Genomic DNA, 20,166 nt, shown 5'->3' with positions numbered 1-20,166 from the left:
GATGTGGCAAGTAAACTTCCCAGATAATTACTTCAAACTCATTCGAAATAGGATTAAAGTCAGCTCAACACATTCTACCTTGGGCATTGGGCATTGGGCTTCGACTGAATTATGACTTGAAAAACCTAACAGACTTTGCAACTTCCGCATAGACTTGGCTGACGGACGTCTTGTACGAAAATTCTCATAACATCGTCTAGGAAACTCGGAATCACGAAGCGTAAAATTCCTCTGAAGGCTAACTTCCATATCTTTCCAATGGTATAAGGCTCAACAGCGGATTCACTCTGAGGAAGTACAGTTTATTCCATCAAGTTGGCTGATCCGCACAAACAGCCTCTGCTTCCAACGTGCCAAACTCGTTTCAATCACAAAAGTGCTCATTTTTCTTCTTTCTTCATCTTCACTCTTCAAATCTAAGAAAAACATAAAACTAAATGAAACAAACTAAATTCACTAAAAAAACATAATAAAAATCTAACTAAAGGACATTAAAATGTATGCAATATTGGTCGTATCAGTATGTTATATAAAACCAACACCAACCACCGACGCAATAAGCCACTTTTGTAGTAGTGTTTGAACCAGGACAACCACAATAACAGCCAACTATACACCCCAATTTTCTGATTTCGAATCATCGTGATCACAATAATCCATTCAAGGAACCCCTTCCTTCTTCACTCCACAACTACCACAACCAAATATCAAATTGGAAGAATCTAATAACTGAGCTAAAGCAAGATGAGAGAGAGAGAGAGAGAGAGAGAGAGAGAATGAAGCTGAGATGTGGAGTAATCGAAAGTTTTAGCTAACTACTTCATGGTCTCTCAGATGTTCTTCACCTCTCTAAATTAAATTAGTCGAGATGAAGCAACCGAAAGAATGAATTTGAAAATTGATATGAGACTGTCGTTCAATGTTGTTAAGGTGTCACATTTTCATCAAAAAAAAGACATGTTGACCAATAAAAAGATCAATGAAGAGCAGTATAAACTTTCCATAGATAAATTTGATCAATAGAGCAATTTTATAAAAGTGGAAACACAGTGCAACTATTGTCCAAAAACGAATAATTGCTGCTAAACGCCCTTTAATTTTTAGGCTCATGCCAGTAAAATATAACAGCAAAATTAATAATAAAATGTTGTCATCTTTCCCTCTCAATGATAAATATTTTTCCAAATTAAGAATTGCAGATTCATTGTACTCAGTTAACCAAAGCTGTCAGCCAAACACATATCAAAAGAATTTCTTCTTCTTATCCTAAGAAAACTGTCTTAGCCCCTCATTGTTCCTAAACTTAATTATCTTGCAGTGTTCTGGTATGGAGTCTCTTATATCAACAATATTTTCCCTCCTCCTTTTCTTCGGTTCAACATTGGGGGGACGGTACAAAGCAACGAAAAACGCTTTGGAAAACGATGTTTCAAGTACCATCATAGTCGATAAGAGTGGTCGAGGAAATTTTACCACAGTGCAACAAGCCATCGATTCTGTACCACCAAATAACTCTCTGTGGATTCGTATCCTCCTTAACCCTGATGTGTATACGTAAGTAGTGTTCTTTTTAATTTATTTTCAAGCTACACATTAAAATCAAAACTAACTATGGATATGAAATTCTTATATGCAGGGAAAAAGTTATGATTCCAAAGGAGAAACCATACATCGTTCTTGAAGGAGACCCTAAATTTCCCGCTACAATCGAATACGGAGATGCTGGCAGTGTCATTGACAGTCCTACATTCAAGTTGTTTGCAGATAATTTTGTGGCGCGAAGTATAATATTCAAGGTTAAGCATCTAAGATTGAATGTTATATATATACACACACGCACACACACACACAACACACGCTAAGATAAATTCAGGGTTAAGCATTTTAAGTTTGCAATTCTGGTTCTAATTAACAGAATTCATATGACCATCTTATCTTGCCGGATCCGAATGGAAGCAAAACTACTTGGGCGCCTGCAATCTTAATCTCTGCAGACAAAGCAAGTTTTCACCACTGCAGTTTTATAAGCTTGCAAGATACATTGACTGATGATGGTGGCCGTCACTATTTTTACGATTGCTTTATTGAAGGGGCTATAGACTTCATTTGGGGCAATGGCCAGTCAATTTATGAGGTTAAAAATCCTCTCTCTCTCTCTCTCTCTCTCTCTCTCTCATTATTTTAGCCAAAGATGCGCTAGGCTCGGTCATCTACACGATCCCACATGAAACGGTTCATCGTGACTTACATTTCTACATGACTGAGCCTAGCGCTACTCATCTTTAGCACAATGTTCATGTATTTACACTCGATTACATGACACATTTGTTTGCAGAAATGCCAGATATTTTCGATAACCGATCGAATAGGGATTACTGGTTTTATTACAGCACAAGGCCGTAAAGCCCCAAACGAAACAACTGGTTTTGTGCTCAAAGATTGCTATGTAAACGGAACAGGTACTACATTTTTAGGAAGACCGTGGAGACCTTATTCGAGAGTATTGTTTGCCTCCACCTTCATGGAAAATATCATCACCCCTGAGGGTTGGTCCCCATGGCCGCCTGCTCCTGTGTAAGTCTATCTCCGTTTCTGTTTCAATACAGGATCTCGGGTGCAGAGATGAACGCTCTTAATCACTTCAACTAAAAACCGATATGTCAGATTACAATTTAATTGTCTCAGTGTTTTCCTTTTACGATATTGAACAGGGATTCGGTTGCATTCTCGGAGGCAAATTGTCAAGGACCTGGAGCCAATTTGTCGGGTCGTGTCCCATGGGAGAAGAAGCTATCAGATGAAGAAGTGGCATATTTCACAAATCCGGCTTCTTTCATAGACCAAGAAGGATGGTTGAGAGGTCAACCAAATTAAGCCCTTGAGCAAGCGCCTTACCTTGCGTAACATGTCTTGCTAATGGAATAAAAAGTACCTTTCGTTTAGTATAAAGTTTGAATCAAATCAGCCTCGATATTTTCATGCACCAAATATTTTGTTCCGAGAGACGCCCAAATGTGGCAGAATTAAGCTCGTACAATGAGAAAATCTTAGATGTAACCAGTTGTATCCCATTCCGTGATGAGATAGACATTGGTACAGTTGGAGCCGAAAAGAAATGGGTGAAGAAATGGCTGCCATTTCTCATGTTAATGATGGCCGATCGATCTCTGTGATTTGGGAGCGATCACTGGATCCATATACTTCACACCTTCTCGTTCAAACTACAAAGATTTAGATTTACTAGGCCAACTTCTTCTGCGGGCCCTCCGTTTCCTCCCATCATTTTTCTCCTTTACCTTTTCCTTCAAGTCCCGCTCTCCTCGCCTTTTATACATCTTGAAAGTGATTTGTCTATCTGCAGCCATCTTCCTCACCTTCTCTGTGATCTCAGCTGCTATCTGTCGGTTATATAGTTTCCTTAAACCGCGCATGAGCTTCGCGAAAGTATCTGGCTGTGGCATTACATCCGCCTCCATCATGTCCAAACAGTACGAACAAGCCTCCTTCACATGCCCCCTTGAAAACAGCGCATGAATCCAAATTGTCCATGCAAACACATTGAGATCGCATCCTTTGGTCACAATGCAACTCCAAACATCTTTTGCCATTTCTAGCTTTTCGTCTCTCAACAAAGCATTCATCAGCTCCTTCAAGGTACCATATTGTGGGCCGGACAGAAGACCTCTGCCGACCATTTCTTTAAAATAATCACAAGCATCAATCAAACAGCCTTGCCCAAGAAACCCATGAATCATAATGACAAAGGTGTCAAGCCCAGGACTAAACCCAGCTGCTTCCATTTCGTTCCAAAGTCGAACACCTTCTTTCACCTCCCCCAATTTGCACGCCAACCGGATCACTGTGTTGTAAATACCAAGATCAGGACTACAACCGATCTTTCTCATCTCCTCCATCAATTCCACACACTCCTCCAGCTCTTCCTTCTTCTCATGAGCCAACATAATATACATGTAAGTCATCTGATTCGGCGAAAACCCTTTCTGTATCATACCATCCAAAATCTCGTAACTCCTCTCAATCTTTCCCCACTTACAAAACCCACTAATCAAAGTAGTGTAAGTCACAACATCAGCCTCACAACCACTCCTCTGCATCTCCACAAACACCCTCATTGCCTCCTCCATCTTTTCTCGACTGCAAAGCACCTGAATCACAGTCGTGTACGAAGCTGCATTGGGATCACAACCCTTCCTCCTCATCTCCTTCAAGAGCTCATTGGCATCAACCATCTTCCCAGCCTGAGAGTACCCGCTCAGCAATGTGTTATACACCACAATGTCAGGCTCAAAACCGGCTTCCCTCATCTGCACCAACACGAATTTCGCCTCCATGAGCTTCCCTTCTCGACACCAACCATACAACAACGACGTAAAATGCTTAATGCTCGGAGTAAACCTCACACGCATATCCTCAAACAATGAAGCTGCATCTTTAACACTACCATTTTTACACAGGGCATCCAACAAACACCCGAAAACATACTCATCGGGTTCGCACCCATACTTAGGCATTTCGTCGAGCACCTCAACTGCTTTCTTCACCATCCTCGCCGCGGCGAACCGCCGCATCAGAACCACAAAAACTTCCTGGGTAATCAGCTGCGGGTTCTCCCTCCTCATTTCTTCAAGCAGCGCCCAAACGGCGCCGAATTGGCGCATTTTGCTCAAGCTTTTAATCATGGCCTTATACACCTCGTAACTGGGTCGGTAATTCGGCTGCTGCGCAGCCCACACGAAGAACCTATACCCGAGGTTCCCGGCGTCGCCACACCGGTTCAGCACCCGCTCCGTTAACCCTGACCTCAAAACGACGCCGGATTGGTGGAGAGCGAGCTCCAATTTCGGGACCCTGGAGTGGAATTTCCGTAGTATTCTGTAAATCTTCTCGACGTCGGCGGAGAACTCGCAGTGGGTCGGGTCGTCTGGGGATGTATCCGGGTCGGTGTCGAGGCGGGCCAGCCCGAGGCCGGATCTTGTCTTGGTGAAGGCATGGGGGTTGTGGGTTTGCTTGGTGGGTTTGTGATTGGTGTGGAAAAGGTTGGAGGGGGTGTTTGGTTTGAAGGAATGCGAGAGATGATGGTGTTTGGTGCAGAGAGATTTGGTTTGCTGATACAATCTCTGCATTTTAATCCGGTTCTGCAACCCAACCCAACTCAGCTCAACTCAACTCAACTCTCTCCTATCACCATGTCTGTTTTCGTGAAGCATTTTTGCCCTAAACGGTGCGGTTTGACATTAGGTCAATTTCGTGTTCTAATTTGATCATTTCTTGTATTTATGTTTTTCTCGTAAGGTAGAGCAGAAGGTAAATATCAACCTCACCCCCTTTTTCAAAATATAAGTTCCACGTTTAGTGATATTTGTCCTGCTTGTAAGTAGAAAGTTTTAAATTCATCTTATATAATAGTAAGTTAAATACCAAATTATTGTTGGTCTATGTTGTTTTGCCTCACTTCTCATCCTTAGAGCAACTCCATCCATGGAGCCCTCCCCCCTGGCAATCCACTATTGAATCCACCATTTTGAACAGTAACTGCCTTTAATGAATAGTAACTATCATTAATGAACAATAATTGTCATTTGCATCTCCACCCTTGGAGTCCTCCCCCTGGCAATAGGCAATAAAATATTAGTTTTTTTTTGTTTGTTTAAATAATACAAAATAAAATTATTTGTAATTTCGGATAAGATTTTTTAAATCGTTCTCGTTGCGCCATGTGTCATTTTATAAAAAAACAATTATTTAGTGATGAATTTCGATAAGATTTTTATCCAATGTCATCGTGTCACGTGTCGTTATCTTTTAAGAATCTTTGATGATAGATTTCGATCAGATTTTAACTCGTTCAAAATTGCGCCACGTGTCATTATCCGAAAAGATAATTATTGGGGATCGATTTCGATAAGATTTTTATCCAATACGATCGTGCCACGTGTCATTATCTTTTCAGAATCTTTGAGGATAGATTTCGATCAGATTTTTAACGAATGACGGCATGCCACGTGGCCTTGTCTACAATCCAATCCTTTCTGAATCGTCCATATAATCCATCATCCATCCTCACAAATCTCACACCAATTTTCTCAACATCTTTATCTCATTATTCATAGTTTCTGCTTCTTCTTCACCATCCATCATTACAATGTCTTCTTCTTCATCAAGGATGATGTGGGAAATCGATCAGCAAGAGGAAGAATTGTTTAACCAATCTGAAGGAATGTTCAACCTTCAAATAGCCGAAAATGAGATGGAAGAGGATGATGAGCGTAGAAGGAGAGATGACGAAACAAGAATGGCCAGAGCCTCACATTCCCGTCGAGTCATCCAGACTGTTGCTCAGATATGCAGGCCCAACCGTTCAAGAAACCTTGATAGAAGCAGGCAACGACGGGGTGAAGAGCTGTTGGACGATTACTTTGTCCATAACAGTGAATTTCCTGATACGTACTTCAGACGTCGTTTTAGAATGGAACGACATTTGTTCAACAGAATCATGACTGATGTTTGCAACCATGATTCTTACTTTGTGCAAAAGAAGGATGCTTGTGGTGTTATGGGTCTCATGCCTGAGCAAAAAATCAATGCTGCATTACGGATGCTTGCGTATGGAGCATCTGCAGACCAAGTGGATGAGATAACGAGGATGGGGAAATCAACCATTCTTGAGGCCCTGATGAGGTTTTGCGGAGTAGTCGAATCTTTGTACACCGCAGAGTACCTCCGAAAACCTACTCACATGGACTTGCAAAGGCTTCTGAAGAGGGGCGAGATGCGAGGTTTTCCTAGGATGGTAGGAAGCATCGATTGTATGCACTGGACGTGGAAAAACTGTCCAAGTGCATGGCAAGGCGCATATGGGGACAGAAAAGGATCAAAATCTATCATTTTGGAGGCAGTGGCATCTTTTGATACATGGATATGGCACGCCTTTTTCGGGGTTCCGGGGGCTCAAAATGATCTCAACGTCCTTGCCCAATCCCCAGTGTTCAACGACGTCCTGCAAGGAAAGGCACCAAAAGTCACGTATGTTGTCAACAGGCGTGGGTACGACGGGGCATACTACCTAGCTGACGGCATTTACCCACGGTGGGAAACATTTGTCAAAACAGTGCCACATCCGCGAAGTGCAAAGGAAAAACACTTTGCAAGCTGTCAAGAGGGGTGCAGGAAGGATGTGGAGCGTTGTTTTGGTATCCTTCAAGCTCGTTGGGCGATCGTCAGGGGTGCTGCCAGAATGTTCGATGTAGAGTCACTTCGATCCATCATGATGACGTGCATCATTCTTCACAACATGATTGTGGAAGATGAGTTCGATTATGATGCGGTTGATGAATATGAGCCAAAGCCAGACACGATGAACAATTCAAGAACACGGATATATTGTGTGTATGATGTCACTGAAGAACCTGTGCAACACGAGCCATTAGAAAGGGATGGACGTTACAATGAAAGGGTCATTCAACGATATACTGCACTTCAAATGTCATCTATGCACAACGATCGGCAAATTGACTTGATAGAGCACCAGTGGGCATTGAAACAAGCTGAAGAGACTTAAGTTTATTTAGTATGTTTGTTTGTATTTGGTGTGTTTATGTAATTTTATTTGATGTGTTTTTTGTAGTGAGTTTTTTATTATTTCGTATGTTTATGTAATTTTATTTGGTGTGAATTATTTGGTATGTTTATGTAATTTTATTTGGTGTGTTTTTTGTAGTGAGTTTTTTATTATTTCGTATGTTTATGTAATTTTATTTGGTGTGTTTATGTAATTCCAATTGGTGAGTTTTTTAGTTTTATTTGGTGTGTTTTATAATTTCATTATACGTGAACAATTTGATGAATAAAGATTCTATTATTAGGATAAATATATTACGAAATTAAATGGTACTCTCACTTTTAATAAAGTACTAACTTCAATAAAATGGAAACAACATAAATAATAAATTACATAAGTACCCTATTCCGATTACATGGAAACAACATAAATAATAAATTACAACCTAAAGTGATTGGAAAACTATGGGCTCCGATTACAAAAGTACCCTATTCCTCACCACTTAACCAATCTGTGGTGCTAGGATCATATTGTCTTGTTGTGCTAGGGTCATCTTGTCTTGATCTCGCTTCTCTTGCACGCCTCCTTTGCACCACATCCGCTTTCTCCGACTGCCAAAAATATTTAGAAGTTGGAGACATCCTTTCTAAACGCGTGTTCATAATGTCACGATCTCGTTGTGCAATTCTTTTTTCTCTAAGCAACTCCCTTTCTTGCCTAAGTAGCTCTCTTTCCCTCTGTTCAGCTTGAAATACTTGTTGAATAGCTACAGCTTTTACCTCATCTCTAGCCTTATCAGCCTCATATTTCACCAATTCCCACGCCAATGTCAATTCACCTTGACGAGCAAGTTCTTGCATGTACTTTCCATAATCATTCTTGGAAGCACTCCCTTTCCTCTTTGAAGCCTTCTTACCTTGAGGCCTAATTGGATAACGGGTCGACCCCGACGCTTGTTCTGGAATGGGCGTTTCAGGCACTTCTTCTCCATCTTCTTCATCAACATGGGAGCCATGTCGGGTGTAGAGTGTGGAGGGGTGCTGTGTACAAAGGTGCTGTGTAGAGGGATGTTGTTCATGCATACTTCTGGACCAACATGCATAACTTTGAATTTAGGACAATCTTTAACAATATTCCAACATTCCCACCGGGTGAATGATTTGTTTCTTGATTTGATTTTGGCAGCATACCATGCTTGTGCTTGAAGTTGCTACAAATAATAATATTGAAATTATTAGGTAACAAATAAATAATACAAACAAATAATAATAATAATGAAATCATTAGGTAACAAATAAATAATACAAACAAATAATAATAATGAAATTAGGTCACAAATAAATAATACAAACAAATAATAATAATAAAATTAGGTCACAAATAAATAATACAAACAAATAATAATAATAAAATTAGGTCACAAATAAATAATACAAACAAATAAATATAATAATGAAATTAGGTAACAAATAAATAATACAAATAAATAATAATAATGAAATTATTAGGTAACAAATAAATAATACAAACAAATAATAATAATGAAATTATTAGGTAACAAATAAATAATACAAACAAATAATAATAATGAAATTAGGTCACAAATAAATAATGCAAACAAATAATAATAATAATGAAATTAGGTAACAAATAAATAATACAAACAAATAATTATAATCAAATTAGGTAACAAAATAATAATACAAACAAATAATTATAATATATTCTTACCTCATCCGCATAATTTGCCCCACTTCGAACATTACTACTAGCTTGTGTCAATGCATCTCTCCACGTACTAAAGGAATGACTAAATATTTTCCAACGACTGGACATCGATTCTTTGGTTCTTTTCCCACTCATTTGCTCAAGAAATTTGGTATGAATTAAACTCCACATTTCTCGCAACTGCATCTCATTACCCGTAAGAGAATTATGAGTAACTTCAACCCATCTAGTGCACAACGCAACATCTTCAAGAAGCGACCAATTCGTACCTGCATCAGTAGTCATTTTGTGGAAAAAAAATTGGATTGAAACTTTGAGAGAAAGATATGAATTTGATTGAAAGTAGTTGAGAAAATATGAAATTGTGGTGTAAGGTAGATAGAGAAGAAGTGGTATTTATAGAAAAGTAAAAACAATTTTTTACAAAAAAATTTCAGATTTTTTACAATTTTTTCGGATTTTTTCCATTTTTTTTAATTTTTATTCAAATAATTAATCTCTGCCGTTGGATTTAAAAAATTTTGAATTCCAACACTCCAGATTGTGCCACGTGTCACAACGGTAACTTTCCTTAATTTTAAAACTATTTTTTCTTTATTTATAGCATATTAATATCGACCGTTGATTTCAGATCGAACATTTGATATTAAATAAGATATTTTTTTTTTACTGTTGAGATCCAACGGTCCAAATGAAGGAGTCGTTGAGATCGAACGGACCGTGGGAAGCCACGTGGCTTCCTAACGGTAACTGAGACCTTCTGAAAAGCGGACTGCTTTTCTGAAAAGTTGTCGGGCGACGCGCCTTCACGTGCGAGTGGGGTGCACGTGCCTGACAGAAAAAAATAAAAAAAAGGCTGGGAGCTCGGGCTGCCGGGCTGTCACAAATTGACAGGCCTCTTGCTCGGGCCTTCTCCACGAGCTCGGGCTCTTCATGGCTGGAGCTGATTGACAGGCCCTCGGGCCCTTTCTTCTCCCCTGTCCCCCGGCCTACATGCAAGGCTGGACTTGCTCTTAATATCATTGTATTTGAAAATAAAATAAGACTTGGTTGTTAAAGACATCTTTGGGATTTATTCCATTAGGGGTACAAGTGTTTTTTTTTTTTTTTTTTTTTTTTTTTACGATTAAAAATCAATTTTTCTTTACTGCTAAGTGTTTTAGGTTCAATTATCACCAAAAGTTGAACCACATTATTGATAGTCCATTGTGAGGCTTAATCAATTTCCTTACTCTCCTAATGTAAATAATATCATTTGTTAAAAAAAATCATTTTTTACTAAGTTTGCCAAAAAATTTAAGAAGCACTTTTGGGTTATAGAATAACCTGCTATGTGCTTCTTTAGGATGCACTACTAAGTGCTTTTTACAGAAGCAATCTCAAAAGAGACCTAAATTTATTAACCATTTTGATTAAAATCGAACTTTCCATTCAAAATATGTCTAATTTCGCCAATGTGTGTGCATATAGAAGAGTAAAATGTCCTTTAATTTGACCCTTAAATCAAGTCTAAAAGGAAATTTTCGCCGTTACAAGTGGAAGCACACATAGGGTTGAATGAAAATTTTGATCGAATGCCTAATGTTTGGTTTGTGCTGATATTGGTAACAAACTTAATCACAATGGTATTATTAAGAGTTGTTATCTAACTATAAAATTTGACTTATGTTCATTGGTGGTTGATTGGTATAGTTTGGCAAATTGTCCCCGTATATAACTGAAAGTTTGATAAATTAATGACATGGATGATATGGATATGTTAAGCCAAATGTGGAGGACAATATTGGTGAATTTCCAATTGTGAAGAGGGACAAAAGCAAGAAGTCCGGCGAACATTAGGAACATTATATGAATAAACAAAAAAAGAATATATTGTTCCGGTCAAGATTTTAAAAGACACTAAACTTGAACGGTGAGTTGGAACCTAACGCCTAAGCTCCTAGATGAGGACTTAGGTGGCCTAGATGAATATAAATAAATTGATTATTTATCACATAAATAAATGTCTATTTATACTAAAAATATGAGTATAGAAAACCCTAACTAATGCTAACTAGCAGCCGTCCCCTCATCCACCTCTACAATTGCAAATCTCTAACTCCTCTCTCTCTCTCTCTCTCTCTCTCTCTCCCCCCTCATAGATCTTCCATTCTCGTCAACTCCTCTTTTAGCACACCGAGAGGGAGGCCGACGAGACGCGGAGAAGTTTCTTTCTTTGTGAGTCGCCAGTATCACGACAGGGCTTTTGTTTTTTCCACATCGCCGAGGCCGCCTAACCCGCCCAGATGTGTGTCTGACGCCGCTCAATGGTGTTCCTGACTTAATACACGATATTGGATTAATCCCGCTTTTAAGAACGCTGGTTCCGGGATCGAACTGAAAGTTTGACAAATTGACGACATGGTTGACATTGATATGTTGAGCCAAATGTGGACGACGATATTGGTCAATTTTCAATTGTGAGAGACAAAAGTAAGAAGGCTTTGACCCAAAATAAAATTAAAATTACGTAATTAGACGAGAATCGAATTTAAAAGGCCATCACTTACAAACAAACACGAATACTATCAAACAATTTAAAATTTTTAAAATGAAAGGAAGCTTACACGGCGTTTAAACGTACGCCGGAATGGCGGGAACCAACGGTTGAAGCTTCTTCTTCAACCAAGACCTGCAAAAACCATCAGATTCTACAAATGCAGTCGCTGAAAATACCCAAAATTCAAGAGATCGATGAGGTTCCACTTCTACAAAGAACCCACAAAAACCCTTACCCAAGTCGCCACTAAGCAGATCCTCAAACTGAACCAAACGCTCGCCAACCTCACGCGCTCGCACCGTTACTCAGAGGCCCTCCAGCTTTTCACCCAAATCCACTCCTCACCGTCCGTAGGACCGGACCACTACACGCTCTCATCTGCCGTCACCGCCTGCGCCAATTGCCGCGACGTTGCTTTCGGAACCCAACTCCATGCCCACGCCATCCGGACTGGCCTTAAAGCCTACCCTCACGTAGCCAACACCCTGCTCTCGCTCTATGCGAAAGACGAAGACTTGACTTCTGTGAAATGGGTCTTCGACGGGATTGAAAACCCAGATGTTTATTCGTGGACCACGCTGTTTTCGGCTTGTACAAAATTGGGGCATGTGGATTATGCCTGTGAGGTGTTTGATAAAATGCCCCAAAAGGGTAGTGTGGCGATTTGGAATGCGATGATTACCGGGTGTGCGGAGAATGGGTTTGATGAGGTTGCTATTGATTTTTTTTGTGAAATGCATAGGATGGGTGTTATGCATGATAATTATGGTTTTGCTAGTGTTTTGAGTTTGTGTGGTTTGGGGCTCTTAGGTTTTGGGAGGCAGGTGCATTCTTTAGTGCTTAAAACCGGGTTTTTGGGTAGAAGTTCTGTTGTTAATGCTCTGATAACTATGTATTTTAACTGCAGAAGTGTTTCGGAGGCATTTGATTTATTTGAAGAAGCGGAAGGTGCAATATATGATCAGATTACTTTTAATGTGATGATAGATGGTTTGGTGAGTGCCGGAAGAGATAAAGAAGCTTTGGAAATGTTCAAATTGATGCAAGAGGCATGTCTTAGGCCTACCGAGCTGACTTTTGTAAGTGTCATGACCTCGTGTTCAACTGCAAGAGTTGCCAACCATGTACTTGCCCAAGCTGTTAAGTCGGGTTTCGAACCTTTTACTTCTGTGAGCAATGCAGCAATAACCATGTATTCTGGTTGTGGGGATTTGCATGCTGCTTACCAGGTTTTTCAGACATTGGAGGAGAAGGATCTCATATCATGGAACACCATGATCTCAACTTATGCTCAAGGGAATGACAGTAAATTAGCCATCTTGGTCTACCAGCAAATGCAGAGGGCAGGGGTCAAACCAGATGAGTTTACTTTTGGAAGTTTGTTAGCAAGCTCGGAGTTGATTGAGATCGTGCAAATGGTTCAAGCCCTTGCACACAAAAATGGGCTTATCCTTAAGATCTACGTTTCAAATGCATTGGTATCTGCATATGCTAAGCTGGGTCTGATTGATCTGGCCTATCCAGTATTCGAAGATATCGAGTCCAAAAATTTGATCTCCTGGAATGCTATTGTTTCCGGATTCCTGTTGAATGGATTGGTAAAAGAAGGGCTAGAGCAATTTTCTAATCTACTAATGTCAGAACACAGGCCAGATGTGTGTACCTTGAGTATTATTTTGAGCATTTGTTCAAGCACATCAGCCTTGAAAGACGGAAAACAAGTTCATGGCTACATTCTCAAATTTGGGTTTTCGCATCAGATGTGCTTAGGCAATGCCCTCATCACCATGTACGCTAAATGCGGGGTTATAGATTGGTCCGTAAGAGTTTTCAATGCAATGACTCAAAAGGATACAGTCTCTTGGAATTCCCTGATAGCTGCTTATGCACAGCATGGGCAAGGAAATGAAGCTGTGCGCTGTTTTGAGGCAATGCAAGACGCATCTGCAGTCAAACCAGACCAGGCCACCTTTACGGCAGTCCTTTCCGCTTGCAGCCATGCTGGTCTAGTTGTTGATGGTACCCGAATTTTCAATTCCATGATTCGTAATTATGGCTTTATACCTGAAGTTGATCACTTTTCATGTATAGTTGACCTTCTAGGTCGTGCTGGGTATCTTGATGAGGCGGAAACTGTAATAAACAGCAAGCAAATTGAAGCACATCCAAACATTTGGTGGACACTAATCAGTTCTTGTGCAGCACATGGAAATTTAAGGCTAGGACGAACAGTTGCTGGGTTTCTCCTTGAAACCGAACAAAATAATCCAACAGTTTACGTGCTTCTGGCCAGTATTTATGCAGCTGCTGGTCAATGGGAAGAAGCAGCTAACGTGAGAGAATTGATGAACAGAACTCGGGTTCCGAAGATTCCTGGATTGAGTTGGATTAAGTCATAAAAACATGCAGGGTCAACTGGAAACCAAACCAAGCCTCGTTGTGCCATTCTACAGTACTAATCATAGTTGGAAGCCTTACAAGATTCATTTATTTGACACTCAGCACTGCCATTGATGAAGTTAATGCTTCCGTGATCAACGAATGAAGACGTAGCAGTAAAAAGGTAAGCTGAACCAACAACTCTTCCCATCGTCTCTCAGTCCAGTGTTCATCTATAAATAATGCACAGAATGTAACACAAATATGTAACGTATATTTCTTCATATTGTTTTCAATTCAAACATCTCACATATACTTTTACATTTCTTTTTTCTAGCCATACCACTATAAGATGTACATATTTGGAAATAATGTTACAATTCATTAGGGAAAATACAATTGGATTTCCTCTTTATCTATCGTTAACAAGAAAGAATTTGCAGGTACCGACTGGTTTATCTCGACTCTTGACAGCAACAAGTCTGAAGCATGCCACTGCCTTGCTCTCCCCCATCATTTCCTGTAGCTTACTCGGCAGGAGGAGCTCTATGATGAGCTGGAATGGTAGCTGGAAAGAACATCTGTCTTACTCCTTCAGCCTTGATGATGGGAAATATTATACCCGATGCACTCTGACAAATAGAAAACGCTCTTTGTTAAGAACCAGAGAAACTGATTGAAATCATGTATGCTACTATGACGGCCGTAGGATCTGCTCAGTTGGAAAATTAGGTATCTACTATCTAGCTTATACGGAAGTTCATTTAGAAAGCTTTGCCTTGAGATCCAAGGCACTGGTAAGAACCAACCAAATGGCTTCACATTGTGTACAATTTTCGTTCGCATAATGAAATTCCGTTGTTTGATTAGAAGTCATCGATATCAAATGAGTCATTTGTCATTTTAGGCCAGGAAGAAAAACATGATTCAGCATTCTATAATCATCTAGGAAAAGTTAAGGGGAAAAGAAAAACCCACCAAAAGTAATCTAGCTCCAATCCACAAGCGTCTCGGTGAAGGAAATGGTAGTAGCAAACGACCAACACCGTATACCGCCACAGCAAAAAAATGAAGAACTAAATTCAACGGACAAGGATTTAGACCAGAGAGCAAAGCCACTGGCCCAGTTGAACAGGCACCTCCAAGGCTTAGATAGTCAAAACAAGCTTGGCGCATCTCCGTCCTTGCTTCATCAGGGGAGGTGGAGAACACTTTGTATAGGGCACCTGCCAAGGTATTTATCGTAGATGCAACCGGCTGCGAAAACAACGCTAAATATCAGTAGGATGAATATGTGATAATAACATCTCTAATACAAGCAATGCAACCTTGAAATCAATTGTTCTGCAGCCAAACAAGAAACGAAATTGAAACAGTTCGATTTAGCAAAGTATAAAAGGATTATGCACATCGATATTAAACCGGCACCCATGAGCAACAGAGCTTACCTTGCGCAAGGTATAAAAGGATTCTAGGTATGTGCACAAGGAAGCTGCATCATGTAGGTTCCGCAGCGGCTTAAGAAGATCCTTGAGTACAACAATATCAGAAAGTGCCACAGTCATTCCTCCGCCGGTTAAAGGATGGCGCATATTGAAAGCGTCACCCAGCAAAAGGGCTCCTGGAGTTGGCTGTGGATTAGCTGGCATGCTTCTGTTTGGCATTGTTCTAATATTTCCCTTATCAATTGCAGCAACGAAGGCATCATGAAGTTCCGGTGGAACCTGAAACAGACATTTTCTTCGTTAATTCAAAATAGAAGAAGCCGGCTCATCCCATAAAGGAATAGAAACTACTGTCGAAAAAATAGGATCAATCAAAATGTTTCAATGTTTGAACTCAAGACCCCTAATTTTGAAACCGAAAGGTACCTGTGGAGCCACCGCAGTCTTCAAGTAGTTAGCCATTGCACCATTGGCAATGGGAGGTACCCTTTGGCCGGGCACATCGACCAAACAGCGGACCTCTGTACTGCTGATTTGATAAAACAGGATCGGAGAGGGATCCGCTAGAATAACATGCCCATGATTTGCAAATGGGAGTTTGCAATTTTCCAAGATTAATCCCACGAAACAAGAGGGCACTTCTACCTGCAAAAAAAAAGTAGATCGATACCATCTTTGTCAATGTAGGAAGTGCGGGTTCAACTGATCCTCGGATATGAAAAAATTAATGACTGTTCCAGTTAAAGCTTTCTGCAAGTGTATCGGCATCCTAATCAAACCACGTAATCGTTGTATTAGAGATTTGAAGAAGCAACTTTACCTGAGGCTTGCAAAGAGTGCGGCGCAGATTTGAGAAGCAACCATCACAAACAATCGTAAGAGGAGCGTGCGCTTGAAGTTCTTGACCATCCTTGGTTTTGTATCGAACCCCCTTAATTGTCCCATTTACTTCAAGCAGGGACGTTACAGTACCTTGCTTCAGTTGTACACTTAAAAGAAAACAAGACACAAGAGGATGCAAGGGGGTCAAGCATCGCTGCATTAGGAAAACGGAACATTCACTGAAAAAATGCTGATAATTTACATGAAACCAAACATCATGGACTCAAGCACGACGACAGCATAAGCATTCAAATGAGGAGGCAAGAAACTTACTTGGGAAGCTTTGCAGCTTTTTCCCTCATCCTCTGTATGAATCGGCCATTGTGGAAACTTCTCCCCGCCACATCGGAGTGGAACTGTTCCAGAGGATAGGTCAGCCGAGTGTTCTTCCCATCCTTAAAAAGAACATAACCGACCACTCGCTGAGCATCGATTTCCTCCACACAATCTGAAACCAATGCTCATACATGTTACTGTTATTGTCAGATTTCGCAACCGAAACCAATACTAAGAAAAGCAGCATATTCAACATTTAAAATTCAAAAATCCAACTTAAATAAGAAGGGGAACAACAAAAAAACAGACACTCCAAGAATTAGCAACTTTTATTACCTTCAAGACCCAACTCCATCAATTTGAGGTACCCTCCTGGCTGGAGAAGCTCGCCGACGATTCGATCTGGCTCCGTCAAGTCTCTTTCAATCACATGAACATGTCTTCCCTCCTGGGATTAGCAACAGATAAGTAAAACATTCTACATTTCTACATCGAGCACATTTACATGTCAGTCTTGAATCTTGATGATGAACCGTCGACTTTTTATTTATTTGCAAAGTTGATAAAAGTTAATAACAAACAACAACAACAAAAAAAAAAAAAAAAAAAACTTGCGTACAAAGTTACAAACAACAGTTGCGTCATCAACTTCAACTTTTCTAAGTGCATGGCATGCCAAGATCGTGACTTTTCAATCGGTCAGTTAACAGTAGTATTCACAACACAAAAAAGGGAAAAAACAAGCTTTCTGAATCCGACACGCTACGTCACCCAGATTCACAAATAACCACACAAGTTGATAATTTCCCAAAAAAAATAATAATAAATATAATCAAAACTTTAATTTGGTTTTCTTTTACCTTGGCGAGGGTAAGGGCGAGAGCAGCGCCAGCAACGCCGGCGCCGACGACGATTACATCGGTGCCGGAGCCGTGAATTGGGGGGAATTCTCCGTCGTCAGAGCTGTTGATGCTTTTATCCTGAACGATCGTCGTATTACTCTTGTTCTTCTGAGCATTGCTCTTGGCGTGGTCGGAATTCCGGCGACGGAGAACAGAGAGAGCCAGAAAACCTAAGAGGGAGGCGAAGAAGGTCCAGAGAACGTACGGATCAACCGCCACAGTTGCCGCCATCTTAGAAGAAAACCCAGATGAGAAAGAAGAAGACCCAGATGAGAAGGAAGAAGGCCCAGATGGAGAAGGCGGCGACCCAGATGAAGAAATGCGGGAGTGGGTGCAACTAGTAATGTTGGGCTTTCTTCTGGTTCTGGTTCTGGTTTTGGAATTATGGGAGGAGAGAGAGATTGGAGGTAGATGATGAGGGATGTGAATTTGAAATTGATTGGTGTGGATGAGGATGGAGGAGGAGGGATGTGGGTGTGGGTATGGGCATGGGCGTGGACGTGGACGTGGGGGGTTTTGTAGGAGCATTTTTGGGTTGGTTGGGTGAGGAATTGAAGGCTCATTATGTGTGTGTGATTACGGAATGTGCTCTCGTGTTGTCATTTGGAGCTCCAAGAATTCCGTGTCCCTGAGAAACGAACTCGGAGTTGGAAAGAGAAAACGATAACGAAATCCCAGTTCCTAATCCCTCGAATTCATCGCTTCGGAGCTTTCCAGTTGTGGAGAGGATAGGGATTGCCGCCGGTGGCTGGGGCAGTTGGCGGGGTTGGGTGGCTGAGACCGTGAGAGGATAGATGGCTCGGTTTCTTGTGTTTTTTTTTTTTTGGGTAAAGGGTTACTCTATCACTAAAACACAACATAATTACATAAACCATACAACAAGCAATAGTTGGATTTAGGGTTTGTTGTTTTGTTTTCCTTTTAAATTTTTAATTTTTCTGACTTTTTTAATTCGTCTCTTGTTAAAATTCTATTATGTTGATGATAGGTGTCATTATGTATAAATTATATGACAATGCATTAGTGACTGAAACGTTACAATAACAATGAACTCACCCAAAGTTATTCTCTTAAAAAATTGCAATTTTTAGACTTGTATTATTTACTTTCTAGGAAAAGATTAGAAAAGAAAGACTTGTCCATTAAAGAAAATAAAATATTAGTTGTCCAAGTTTGTAGAACATAGGAATTAGTGGCATCATACTATTACTAACCACAAAAATGAATTCACATAGTTCTGAAATATTAAATATTTGAGAGGTGCCCCTAACAAAAAATGTAATTTTGTTTGGTTTAAGTTCATTAGTATGCCAAAAAATTCATTAACCTCTTACTAATTAAGAAAATTTTAACTAAAACTAGCAAATTGTACCCTTACGGGTGTGCTTCATAGAGGTTAAATAAATTTACTTGTTTTTTATTTTTAAATAAGACTTGATATGTGTACATGATTGTGAGAGTGGCGTAAAAATAGTAAAATTCATGTTATTATGTAATTATTAAATTGTCCGCACTTTTAATTTTCTTCAGTTTTGAGGAGAGGATTAAAATTATAATTTCATAGAATTTCAGTTGACAAAGAGATTAATAACTAGTATATATAATATCCTAGTGGATGAGTGTGAGTTTCCACCCATGCCTCCAGAATTCGAAATTCCTCTTTCTCCTAAATAATTATTATAATTTTGAATTATCTCCCTCCTGTTAATAATAATAAAATTATAAAAAATAAAAAATAATCCTTTTGAAAAGAAAAGTAGTATAGATAATTCTAATATCATAAAATCATATTAACTGAAAATTAAAGTTCCTAAAAGAAGAAGGGCCAAATCGTAAAAGCATGCAGCTTTTTTAGTTGGGCAGTCCAAGCATACTACCATTCGAGCCTAACTCAACACAAAAGAAAAATAGAGAAACAATTTCGATACTTTATTTTATTTTATGTTTTGTAATTATTTTTTATTTATTGAATACAAACACTAGTCTTCTCAAAAAAAAATACAAATACTGGTAGAGCCAAATACAAGGCTCCAATAGGCAAAGCATAGAAGAAGTTTTAGTTCTTTTTTTTCTTTTTTTCTTTATTTATATATATATATATATTTTTTTTTTTTTTTTTTTTTTTTTTTTTTTGAGGAAATTGGACTTTCATAAAATCAAGGCAAAAGCCAAATTACAAGGAGAGAGCCACAAAGGCTGACAGAAACCAACAACGAGAAGGCAAGAGGGATGTAAGGGTTACAAGACGTAGCCGAGCAACGGCAAACACGTCAATCCAATGCTTTCTAACCAAAACAACCTACGGGGAGCATGAGAGACTATCCTTGTTAAGGATTCCCACAAGCAAGGATGGAGGTCTTTCGACCCACACATAATTGCGCAACAAAGTCCGCGTAGCATTTGCTGATCTTAAGATCCAAGACCAAGTACAAGCCT

At 39.7% G+C, this 20,166-nt stretch overlaps 4 protein-coding genes across 4 annotated transcripts in view; 2 read left to right on the top strand and 2 right to left on the bottom strand.

Annotated features, from left to right (window-relative positions):
* The first annotated feature begins 1,216 nt into the window (after positions 1 to 1,216).
* Positions 1,217 to 2,988, top strand: LOC126611270 (probable pectinesterase 29). The gene is made up of 5 exons (XM_050279484.1): positions 1,217 to 1,554; positions 1,637 to 1,796; positions 1,916 to 2,134; positions 2,336 to 2,574; positions 2,712 to 2,988. Exons 1-5 carry the CDS (start codon positions 1,328 to 1,330, stop codon positions 2,872 to 2,874), a joined length of 1,008 nt encoding a protein of 335 aa, XP_050135441.1. The 5' UTR covers positions 1,217 to 1,327; the 3' UTR covers positions 2,875 to 2,988.
* LOC126611220 (putative pentatricopeptide repeat-containing protein At5g65820) overlaps positions 2,951 to 20,166 on the bottom strand; it is a 46,296-nt gene continuing 29,080 nt past the window's right edge. The window contains exon 2 of the mRNA XM_050279417.1: positions 2,951 to 5,235. Within this exon, the coding sequence (XP_050135374.1) occupies positions 3,222 to 5,144 (1,923 nt within the window). The 5' untranslated portion in view covers positions 5,145 to 5,235 and the 3' untranslated portion in view covers positions 2,951 to 3,221. The remainder of the gene's footprint in view (positions 5,236 to 20,166) is intronic.
* LOC126611201 (pentatricopeptide repeat-containing protein At3g49740) lies at positions 11,251 to 15,097 on the top strand. Its single transcript, XM_050279396.1, has 2 exons — positions 11,251 to 14,409; positions 14,669 to 15,097. Exon 1 carries the CDS (start codon positions 12,041 to 12,043, stop codon positions 14,243 to 14,245), a length of 2,205 nt encoding a protein of 734 aa, XP_050135353.1. The 5' UTR covers positions 11,251 to 12,040; the 3' UTR covers positions 14,246 to 14,409; positions 14,669 to 15,097.
* On the bottom strand, positions 14,480 to 18,561 carry LOC126611228 (squalene epoxidase 3-like). Its single transcript, XM_050279427.1, has 8 exons — positions 17,689 to 18,561; positions 17,165 to 17,276; positions 16,826 to 17,000; positions 16,491 to 16,659; positions 16,097 to 16,315; positions 15,674 to 15,949; positions 15,204 to 15,482; positions 14,480 to 14,857 (listed from the first exon to the last, which is right to left on the bottom strand). The coding sequence occupies exons 1-8, from the start codon at positions 18,256 to 18,258 to the stop codon at positions 14,753 to 14,755; spliced, it is 1,905 nt and encodes a 634-aa protein (XP_050135384.1). The 5' UTR covers positions 18,259 to 18,561; the 3' UTR covers positions 14,480 to 14,752.

This window comes from Malus sylvestris, chromosome 2 (assembly GCF_916048215.2).
Source record: "Malus sylvestris chromosome 2, drMalSylv7.2, whole genome shotgun sequence".
In the NCBI taxonomy this organism is placed as follows: Eukaryota; Viridiplantae; Streptophyta; class Magnoliopsida; order Rosales; family Rosaceae; genus Malus; species Malus sylvestris.
The sequence above is the reverse complement of the archived record's forward strand: the minus strand, read 5'-3'. Positions and strand labels throughout refer to the sequence as shown.

Excerpts from the sequence above, each read along its gene's own strand:
- LOC126611270 (XM_050279484.1), top strand. The coding sequence starts at position 1,328 with ATGGAGTCTCTTATATCAACAATATTTTCCCTCCTCCTTTTCTTCGGT. Across the intron at positions 1,797-1,915 it reads CGCGAAGTATAATATTCAAG|AATTCATATGACCATCTTAT; the intron begins GTTAAGCATCTA and ends TCTAATTAACAG. Across the intron at positions 2,135-2,335 it reads ATGGCCAGTCAATTTATGAG|AAATGCCAGATATTTTCGAT; the intron begins GTTAAAAATCCT and ends ATTTGTTTGCAG.
- LOC126611201 (XM_050279396.1), top strand. The coding sequence starts at position 12,041 with ATGAGGTTCCACTTCTACAAAGAACCCACAAAAACCCTTACCCAAGTC.
- LOC126611228 (XM_050279427.1), bottom strand. The coding sequence starts at position 18,258 with ATGCTCCTACAAAACCCCCCACGTCCACGTCCACGCCCATGCCCATAC. Across the intron at positions 16,316-16,490 it reads GCACTCTTTGCAAGCCTCAG|GTAGAAGTGCCCTCTTGTTT; the intron begins GTAAAGTTGCTT and ends TTTTTTTTGCAG. Across the intron at positions 15,483-15,673 it reads CCTTTTATACCTTGCGCAAG|CCGGTTGCATCTACGATAAA; the intron begins GTAAGCTCTGTT and ends TTGTTTTCGCAG.